The 11,213-nt window shown below is 33.1% G+C and overlaps 2 protein-coding genes across 2 annotated transcripts; both read left to right on the top strand.

The window, feature by feature from the left end:
* The first annotated feature begins 1,890 nt into the window (after positions 1-1,890).
* LOC142533661 (uncharacterized) lies at positions 1,891-5,027 on the top strand. The gene is made up of 3 exons (XM_075640503.1): positions 1,891-2,166; positions 3,533-3,624; positions 4,467-5,027. Exons 1-3 carry the CDS (start codon positions 2,026-2,028, stop codon positions 4,873-4,875), a joined length of 642 nt encoding a protein of 213 aa, XP_075496618.1. The 5' UTR covers positions 1,891-2,025; the 3' UTR covers positions 4,876-5,027.
* A 583-nt stretch (positions 5,028-5,610) lies between these two features.
* Positions 5,611-9,265, top strand: LOC142533116 (GTP-binding protein At2g22870-like). The gene is made up of 5 exons (XM_075639762.1): positions 5,611-6,171; positions 6,834-6,903; positions 7,954-8,116; positions 8,577-8,807; positions 9,126-9,265. Exons 1-4 carry the CDS (start codon positions 5,703-5,705, stop codon positions 8,793-8,795), a joined length of 921 nt encoding a protein of 306 aa, XP_075495877.1. The 5' UTR covers positions 5,611-5,702; the 3' UTR covers positions 8,796-8,807; positions 9,126-9,265.
* Positions 9,266-11,213: the final 1,948 nt, after the last annotated feature.

Below are 11,213 nucleotides of genomic sequence, written 5' to 3'. Positions count from 1 at the left end.
GGAATATCCACTTTCTATAGTATCTTCTCTAAAATCATTGGATGGGTGGGAATCTAGCGATTTCACGAGCATTAGTATGTAATGGCAAAAACTTGAAAATCATATCAGCCGTAAAAACTAATTTTCAGTCGAGTCGAGTTAGACCTATTATAAGGATATATTATTCCATCCTTGGTTTTTTCTATCCACCGTACTCGAACCCAATATCTTACATGTTGCAAAATAGTGTCGTGAATAAGGCTAAAAGATGACCTCGTATAAAATTATTAGAAGTAACTGATATTGTAATATTATAATTCAAAAAAATTTGTTTTTATTTGGAGTCGTTTGCCTATTCTCCTAGCATAAAATTTTTTGTGAGACGGTTTCACGAGTCAATTTTGTGGTGTGGTTTTCTATTTGAGTTAGTTATTCATAAAAAATATTATTTTTTATGCCAAAAATCTATACTTATTACTGTAAATATTGACATGATTGACCCATATCACGGATAAAGACTCGTGAGAAATCTACTAATCTTCTAGATATGCACTCAAGGATTAAATGAAGACAATTTGAATTGAACATGCATTAAGGTTTTGCTTTGATCATTGAATGGAGAAGACATATTTCAAATTTATTTATGCATTTCCATTGGGTGTTGATTTCAAATTTAGTCAATATGTCATTAAATTCACGTTTCAAATATTTTCCCAAATCAAATATCCTCTATAAACATTTTATCGAGTGGGACTATTGCACACAACTTGGTCAATAAGATTTACTTGACTAGCGCGATTCTCTTTAGCGTTAGACCAAATATTTATTCAGTATTTAGTGATATTGTGTTAGCTCGATTATTTATTCAATGAGTAATAAAAAATTATTTAAAAAATACATTGAATATTGATATGGGTCGTCCAAAACTACATGGAACAAACTACTACAAAGACTGTAATATGGCCGGTCAAAAGTCCAATCCGATAACATATCTTGCCCGATTTGCAATTTCTTAAAAAAATGTCGAAAAACTTTATAAATAAAATATATTTGTATGATTCTGTAATATGTCAAAGAAAGAACTTAAAATATTTTAAAATAACCACTTAATTTGTTATTTTTTTTATGAGAGTGTGGCCACATCGTCTCAACTTCAGATGGTAAAAAAACTTTATTAAAAAAACAAAAACAAATGTCAAATTGTCAATGTATATAAAAAAATCATGTGAGATAGTAGCACATATCATTTTTTGTAAGAGATATATTTTATTTGGATCACTCATGAAAAAATATCACTTTTTATACCAAATTATTAATTTTATAATAAATATGAGCATGATTATTCCGTCTCACAATAGACTATATATTAATTTATCCTAATCATTCTAAATCAATTTTCCTTATTATTTGATATATTTTTATAAACGTTTATAAACCTAAGCACTTATCAGTTTTTTTAATATATTTAGTTGAATTATTCAGATGAGCCACTTATGACAATTTGGTAGCTTTAGTATGTCAATGATTTCATAATAGATCTTATTAATAAAACTTTCCAACCTCAATACATGACATACAATCTATGATACATATTACCTCAATTATTTATTCATACAACTTGAACTTGGTCAAAATATAGATTAATTGCTTGACAAGAAACAAATCATTTTTGGATATTTTTTTATATTATAACTATAAACAGTGAGTTTTGTTTTTAACATAATTTCGAATACAAAGTGCTCAAACATTAATATTTCGATGGTTCTAGTTATTTAAATAAACAAATAAGTCTATTGTATGGTTCTAGTTATTTAAATAAACAAATAAGTCTATTGTAAGACGATCTCACCAAAGTGTATATATATATATATAGACACACACGAGGGAGTCTTCTAGGTTTTAAAAAATCAAGCCAATTGTCAAACATCATCAAATAATAGTACACCCAATTCAACCTAAATATACAACACCCTTCTTTGCTTCTTCCCGCATTCCATTCTCTTCATTCGAATTCATTTTCTTTTTCTCTTTTATGATTGTGATATTATGTTGAGGCTGTGGAAATGGTACCAGAATTGCTTGGCGACGCACCCAGTTAAGACCCAGGTGATTAGCTCCGGCTTGATTTGGGGAGTTGGTGATATTGCTGCTCAAACCGTCACTCAATCCACCTCCAGAAGAATCTATGTGAGTATCTTTTTTGGGTTCTACATCGATTTTTGATCATATTTAATGGCTTTGGTTTTTATATATAGTTTTTTTTTTGAATTTTTTGAGTTGCGCCAAATTTCGTTTATCTGTTTGTATTTGTGTTTCATTTTTCTCAAGTTGTTATGTGACCATATATATTTGAGTGTTAAATATGCGTTTGTGTTGTGTGTGCTTCGAGTAGATGGGGTGTGGATTTTTCATGGATGTTTGGGTGCGGATGGCATGGCGGTTGATAATCCTAGAATTTTTGTGATGGAACTTACATTTTTTAAGAATGGATTGCCATAAAATCAATGTTTCCTCGCTGTATCCTGTTTCTTTTGTTGTTGAACTAAATGCTGGTAATTGAAAACGTCTTATTTCTCTGTCTGTCCCGCTGTGGTTTTATTGTTCAAAGGGCATTAAATATCTCTAGAAGATGAGTTATCAAAGACTCATTAATTTGTTACATCTGCTAATGTGCTGTGTTTATGTTTCTATAACTTTTGTGAACGTGTTGCACGTTTTCTCCACAAAATATGCGAAGTCAAATGTTGTAATATGTGGCATAGCTATTAACTGTTCGGTCTCATACGCTCATATCTCTCGAGAATCCTTAATGTAAACTTTTCTGGCAGGGAAATGAGATGTGGTTTTTGGTCTATTTTCCCAAAGTGACATGAATTTTCCACATGAGCGTTCCTCTTATACTTCTAATTGATTTAATCGAGTTTCTGTCTTACTGAAAAGAATAAAGGTCCTCGTGTTCATTTTGAACCTACTACACATTTTCTTCCGATCGTGAAGAATGTTTATGCAATCTGTTGGTTAGCTTTCTTTAAGGCTGTGCTGTTTATATATATACTTGTATATAACTTTGAATGGAACAAATGCATGATGGTTTATGCAGTTGTGTGCAAAGCTGTTATCCATGAACATTGAATGATTAGACTTTAGAATTGTTCTCGTGTTTATGTTTTTTCTTAAAAGATGGAGAAAGATATGACCAGTCTCAGAATGGTAAGTTTACTTTGGCTATTTTGGAATTAGATTGTGTTTTATCCTTTAAGCATTAGATATTACAAAATGTTGCACTGGCATTATTTATTCCTTTTACCTTGTGTTTCTAATACTTGTTGAAAATGAAACAGCCACCAACCCCTCGCATGCACGAAACCTGCCAAAATGAACATGAAATGAATGTTTTCTTCTTCTTCTTCTTCTTCTTCTTCTTCTTCTTCTTCCTGCTCATACGTCTGGTAGTCATACACAGCTTTGGCAATTTGTATACCTGTTAGTCCGAGAAGCTTCACAGCTTGATTTTCACATCACTGAATATCGATACCCATTGTTTCCTCTGCAGGATGAAGACAAAGAATTAAAGATCAATTGGAGAAGAGTTGCTACTACGAGCTTGTTTGGGCTTGGATTTGTTGGCCCAGTTGGGCATTTCTGGTTAGTTTTCTGTTGAGCTATGACTTTCAGAAGAAACCCTCGTTTTCTATGCTCAAAGGTCCTATTAAATTAAATATGAACGCTGCCGCTTTTAAGTTACATCCCGTGTTTAAACTTGAAAATGGACAAGTAGGTAACTGGTTGTCTCCTGTAGCTTTGCTCATACGTTTGATGGCCAGATTGAAATTGACAAAAGAGAAGATTTTGAAAAATTATTGCTCAGTAATTTCTAAGACAAGGTCGCAGTGATGAAGCAATGGTGCATTATTTGATAGTATCCTACTGTCTTCTCTAACATGGTGCTATGTATCTCAGGAAATTCTCATGATGATAATAGTAACCATTTACTAATGTAGTTGAAAACGTCAAGAGTTCAGACTGTGAGAAACTTCATGAACACTGAATGCTGTTGAAATCCAAAAAATTATTTTGAAATCAGATTTGATATAACTAAGGTTAAGATGTCTTTTTCATGTAATCTGATCTCGATTTTGTTATAGGAGATGTTTTAAACTAGTCACAAGATAGTTTTACCTATATAAAGAGTAAGATGAATAGAGTTTAGCCCCCTATGCATTGTGTCATGGATTTATATCTTCACTGATGAATTGTGTGTCGGATGTTCGCATTCACTGTCGAATGATTTAAATTCTCTGTTGTTTTGTGTTGTGTTCACTTCTCATCGCAATTATGTTATTTAAGAGTAAGATTAATAAAGCTTTAGCCCTTTAAACATTGTGTCATGTATAAGGAACAAATGGTGCTTTAGACTTCTAGTAATGTTTGATTCTTGTCATTACACACGTACATGCAGTACAGTTCTCAATCTTTCTTCCACACAGGTATGAAGGGCTGGACCGTTTCATTAGATTAAGGCTACAACTACGTCCAAATTCCTTCCGTTTTGTCGGCACAAAAGTAGCAGTCGATGGCATAATCTTTGGGCCCTTGGATTTACTTGTTTTTTTCACTTACATGGGTTTTTCCACGGGTAAAAGTGCCACTCAGGTCAAACAAGATGTTAAGAGAGACTTTCTCCCCGCCTTGATTTTAGAGGGAGGCATCTGGCCAATTGTTCAAGTTGCCAATTTTCGATTCATTCCTGTTCGTTATCAACTCCTTTATGTCAATTTTTTCTGTTTATTGGATAGCTGCTTTCTTTCGTGGATTGAGCAACAAGAAGATGCCCCTTGGAAGCAGTGGCTCAAATCATTGCTTCCTTTGGAAGAAGAAAAACAAAAAGGCGGGTGATCGGTAATTACTTGTTCATCGTTTCAATTGGGATCATTTTTCGAACTGTCATCAACGACAAGAATAGTGTGAAACCTTGATTTGTGCTCCGGAAATGAACGTTTTGTGATTGTAGAGTTCTTGGCTTCAATATACTGCTAAAGAGGAGAGGATGGCATGTGTTCATTTTTTGCATTTTATAGGATTTGCTATTTTCATGAGAAGCGCGTTTCCGATATGTTTGCGAGTCATCACTTCTTGTGCTGTTGACGATCAAGAGTCATTTGCTCTTTGTTACGGGAAAAAAAAATCGTTTACTCATTGATAATTGGATTGTCATTTGAAATTAGATTCTTTTTCAGTTTCGTCTCGATTGTTTCTTTTCACCATGCTTTTCTTCTTCACTGAAATTCTTGTAAACAAAAATAATAATCATTCTTGAATAACAATAATTTTTTGAGGATTTTGCAAGGCCTTCAATTATTTCGTGACAAAGGATAGAAGTTGCACCTTAAATTTTTTTGAATACGTTCAATTATTTATCTATCACACAAACCAAACGGTGTATAAGAGTATTATTTTTTATTGTGAATATCGGTAGGGTTGACTCGTCTCACAGATAAAAATCTGTAAGATCGTCTCACAAGAGATTTACTCTATTAAAAAATGTTTTTGTTTTTCAATTTAACATATTGTTATAGGTACGATAATATAATAGAAAATGACCAAAATTATGAAATTTTCTTTTTTAAAAAATATGGTGGAAGTGGAAGATATCCCATCCCAAACCCAAATATCGGACAGTACGCACACACTGAACGTGAAAACGCCATAGCTGAGACTGAGAGATGTTTCTGAGCCATCGACTTCCAAGAATTCACCTCATCTCTCATTTCACTTGTCCCAAACCCAAAAGGCTTCTGCTAATCACTTCAACCATTGTATCCAAACACATACCTGCTTCCATCTCCCACTTCTCCGCGACAATCGCTACCCCGTCAAAGCCCCAAGAAAATGCGCCGCTTCCTCTTGAAACTCTCTTTGTGCCGCCGGATACAGACGTTTCGTCTTTAGAAATCTCGAGCTTAAGCGCGAGAATCTTGAAGGGCTCGAATATCGTGCTGAGTAAGTATGCTGCAGGCGATGGTACTGAAGTTGTGAATTCGGAGTTTGTGAAGAGCAGTGTAACAACTGAGGACTGTCCTTCAGATGGGATACCGGAATTCGCGCTCGTGGGCAGGTCTAATGTGGGGAAATCTTCGCTTCTTAACTCGCTCGTTAGGCGGAAGCGGCTCGCGCTCACTTCCAAGAAGCCTGGTGTGTGCAATTTTTAGCAGTGTAGTGCGTGTTCTTGACAGAACTAGTTAGTCAGGCATCATTTTGATGTGGCTTTTTTTTTGGCAGATATTATATGTTTGGTTTTTGGTTTCAATCCGTAGGAATGGGTAATTTAGCCTTTCATAAAGTTCATTTCTTATTTTTTTCAACTCAAGGGGAAGCTTGCTGCCGTAGGAATGAATAATTTAGCCTTTCATTAAACATCTCTGAACCAGGTTCGGTGAATCACAGAATAGAGGGATTTGTTATTGTATGCTTATAGATGGTGCTCAATAGTGATTGAATGTGAGATCAAATGAACTTATAACTGATAGTACTATAGCTATGGGAAGCTTATTATGCGCAAGTCGTACCATGAAACTTTTCATTTTTTGGCGTGATAGACATATATTGTTACATCCAACACTGATAGCCTCTTGGGAGTGTTCTTTTGTTCATTTTTTGGAAGCTAAACAGGATTAGAGGACTTGATTTTGTAGAGTTTATTGTCGGAAAAGACATTGGGTTTGTCTAATTTGTGATGCAAAAAGGTGCGAAGCTTTGAATTTCCTGTACAAGATGATAGAAAATATTTATCTGGAACTATTCAAAGTACAATTTTTGTTGTGAAAGTAACTATATTATCGTGTTTCCATTTTCAGGGAAGACACAATGCATCAACCATTTTCGCATTAATGATAGCTGGTACCTCGTCGATTTACCAGGCTATGGGTATCCTCTTGACTTTGTATTTCTCGATTTTCGCTCATTTTATTGGGTTTCACTTTTGTGATTGGCGTTAAAAGTAAGAGTCGGTTATATATACAAATAAACAATTGTGTGACAGTAGTTTGAATGCACCTGCTCATTTCTTAACATAAATGAACACCATAATTGTACTTTTAACATCATAGTGTCCTAGTTTTCTACGTCGTGTTGCATATATGCTGCATCCAAGCGCTATTTCTCTATTTTTGGATGTTCACCATGTGTCCTCGTAAACTGGTTGAATACATAACATAGTTATCAAAAGTTTACAAGCCATGCATCCATGTTCAAGGTTTAATAAAACAGCCCTTACTCCTGACACAAGCAAAGGCCCAGTACTTCGATACTGCACACATAACAATAAAGTTTCGTCTCTAGTGCATTTCTAAAGTCCAAGAAACCTTTAAGTGTGCTCCAAACACGGGGACGATAGATCCAAAACAAAATGCAAGGGAATAATGATGAGTTCTTTTATAAACCAATAACTATTTGTTTTATTGTTACATAATGGCTTGCAAAGTACATGAATAATTATACACGATTAAATTTTCTTAGAATATTTAGATCCTAGCATATCATTAATTGCATCAATCAAGCGTCACTGTGCCTTCCGTCTAGGATATGTTATAAATACCTATGCACCTTATGGTTTTAATAACTACAATATAGAACTTGCTACAAGAAAATGTTAGGTTTAGCACTGTGTATGGCAGAAGATTCGGATATGTTAAGCTAACATGTGCATGCACTATTTGAGTGTATGGTGTTGAAAGGGTTGTCTGAACCATGAAAAACAAGTAGATTTCCTACAGAAAACGTTTTTTCTTCTCATTTATCTCTCATATTCGTGTCTAATCTCAAGCTTCCATGAAAAGGGATTTACAAAAATGGAAAAAATGTCAAACCGATATGTTATGTGATACTGTGAATTTTTCGACATTCTGTTCTGCTTAGCAAGTAAATTGGACAATTTGTCGGTACTTGTGGCGGTGACTAATTATTGTTGTTAAATAGGTATGCAGCCGCTCCACATGAGATTCGAACAGACTGGGGCAAATTCACCAAGGATTATTTCCTCAACCGGCCTACACTTGTCTCTGTTTTCCTTCTGATTGATGCCAGCATTCCCGCAAAAAAGATTGATCTTGATTATGCTAGTTGGTTGGGACAAAATCAGGTTTTTAATTTCTACTTTTACTTCTGAAAGGGAATACAAAGCAATATTCATTTTCTTGTACGCGAGGAAGCTTCTCGCCGTTTTATGTTACCCTTTTTTGTGGCTTTATGGAATGCTTTATGCCATACTTGGTGTTACAACTAACTAACGTTATAATAATTTGGTACTTGCCAAGAGTTTTACAACTGCCTTTTTTAATTCATGTAGATGAATATCCAACCAGTGTTGCAAAAAAAGTGTGAAAATCAAATGTTGCTAACAAATTAAAATGCTTGAATGGTTCTCTGCTGGAAAAGTTATCAAATCCATTTATAATTTTTAACGTTTTATATTGGTAATCTTCACATGGTTTGATGATCATATTTATTAACAAGTAAAACCACTAGAAAAATTGATAAAGAGGTTTTAGCAGGCTCAAGAAAGTCGTGATGTCTATATTTTGTTCCGTTCTTTTTTCCAGATTCCGATGACTTTAATATTCACGAAATGTGACAAACGGAAAAAGAAAAGGAATGGAGGGAGACGACCTGAAGAAAACGTCCAAGAGTTTCAGGAGCTGATACACAACTTTTTCCAGACGGCACCACCTTGGATCATGACCAGTAGTGTCACAAACCAAGGAAGAGAGGAGATACTTTTGCACATGTCTCAGTTAAGAAACTACTGGCTCAAGCATTAGGCTTCCTACTAGGTATTACCTCGATCCTCATGACAGACTGATACAGTGGAATAAACTACACATACAATTTGCCCTTTTTTTAAAAAAAAAATGTGGAGAGGGGTGTGTCCCATGGCGGAGCAAGAGGGAATATCGGGGAGCCCCCCCACCCCATGTTCGTTATTTTTTTCCGGATTTTTTATTGAAATATTAAACAAAATAATGTCGCGTTCCCTAAATCTCCGAAGTTCTCATTTCGGCTCTCCACATGAAGTTCTTGGCTCTAATGTCGGCTCATTCCCATGAATCCGGATCTTGTTTCTCAAGTGTTGTACTGTTTTTTACTTGCAGGACCGGAGTCTACTGCTAGCCATATGGTTTGTAGTAAGTAGGATTCATGGGAAGTATTCCTTTACCCTGTTCCATTGGTTTTCATGTGACAACATATATTGTTTTTTTCTCATTCTTTATCAGTAAAATCATTTGAAGTAGTTGCCTTTGGTCTTTATGTTTGTGTGTATGTTTATTGATTGTATTACAACACCCATGTATTCAAATCATCGATAGGATATTTTAAGTTATCATGTCTAAAAAATTAGGCGAGCTAGATGATTTTTTAGTCTAAATATCTAATTCTTTTTGTTCACATCTATATTTCTTCAACAATTTTTCTGTATCGGATATTAAACTCAAAATCCATAACATATTCATTTTCATCTTATGCAAATTGATGGGTAAATATATCAAATATTTTTTTTATAAAATTAAAAATTATATATTAATCTAGGCGGCAACGAAAATGTAAGAACAGAAGCACATTACACACAACAAAGAATCTTTGCTATAATATAAAATTCTATGCTCGAAAATGATGGTTTGATTGCCATCAACGTATTATTTTTAAATGATCAATTATTAGATTATTTCATATATATTTTTTAAATGAAAATTTTCTATTCAAATGTGGTTTTGATTAAAATTTGAATTGTTAAGAAGCCGATAAATGGGTTTTTTTTAAAGTAATTAATAAATTAAACTATTGAAAACTTTTACGCACAATTTTGAATTTTTAAGAGTGTGCGTACATTCGTACCAATAAATAAAACAATTAACTAAAGTAAGAGTCGGGCTCCATGTGAAAATTGAAATTAATGGAATAAATACAATATAAAGAGAACAAAATTTCACAAAAATCTATGACAGTCACATCATTAAGTCAAAACTTTAGGATTGGGGGACTCGTGTTCTGAAAAAATTCTACAATAAAAATTATTAATTCAATTCGAAAATAATAATAATAATAATATTATTATTATTATTATTATATATTAATATTATTATTATGTGATCAGATACGAGAAAAATTTATTTTTTAATGATATTTCATTGTCCTAACCACATCGTTTGATAGCTTTTGGTGGTTTCGACAAATTTTTGGAATTCCGAATACAAGTAATTTTTCAACAAATGAGATTATATTTACTATTGACCCAATATAATATTTAAGTTCGAATAAAACTCGAACTTGCATTATTATCCTACTTTGCTAAAAAAATCAAAGGTCAACGATCTAATCTAAATGAAATATCTGATATGAAATCTCGGGTTCAAGACTAAATATAACAAACTTATGACCAATTATACGTATATATAAAAACTTGTGTGAAACGGTCTCACGGATCGTATTTTGTGAGACAAATCTTTTATTTGTGTTATCAATGTAAATATATTACTTTTTATATTAAGAGTATTATTTTTTATTGTGAATATCGGTAGTATTGACACGTCTCACATATAAAGATTCGTGAGATCGTCTCACAATATATCTTTATATTTTTTTTTCTATTTGAAATGTGAGTGGCTACTAGGTATAGGATAGGATAGATCTACCATTCATGATATTGACATCTTCTGGATATCTGAATTTGCACATGCAATGAATTTCAATTTTGATCAAAGAAAGTGCAGTGGCATTGAAAATAAATGTAAATAATTGGACATTTAGGGAAAAAAAATTAAAAAAAAAATCAAATTAAAAGTTATTAGTTTATCCAATAATTGCTCCTGAAATGTATTTATTTATTTTTTTAATAAAATATATCTGAAACTGAGACCATCTGCGTCTGACAGCATTTGGGCACACTCAGGTCAACTTTCAAATCACTCAAGTTTTATGTCTGTGCCTCGTTGGAAGCTTCTCAAATTTCAAGATTCTCTTCCAAAAATTTTTTTAATGCAAAACTTATAAATTAATTTTTATTCGATGAGCTGGTAATTTAATTAATTTTGAAAATATATGCATAAATTCAAGAGGTTTTTTGTAAAAATAAGAAATTTATGCCAACATTTATACATTGAAGAAGATTCGTGCCTTTTTTTTCCAAAAGAAAAATTTGTTCCTAAATTAATCTAAGGAAACACATTAATTATATATTATTA

The sequence above is a fragment of the Primulina tabacum genome, chromosome 18 (assembly GCF_025594145.1).
Source record: "Primulina tabacum isolate GXHZ01 chromosome 18, ASM2559414v2, whole genome shotgun sequence".
NCBI lineage: Eukaryota > Viridiplantae > Streptophyta > Magnoliopsida > Lamiales > Gesneriaceae > Primulina > Primulina tabacum.
The sequence above is the reverse complement of the archived record's forward strand: the minus strand, read 5'-3'. Positions and strand labels throughout refer to the sequence as shown.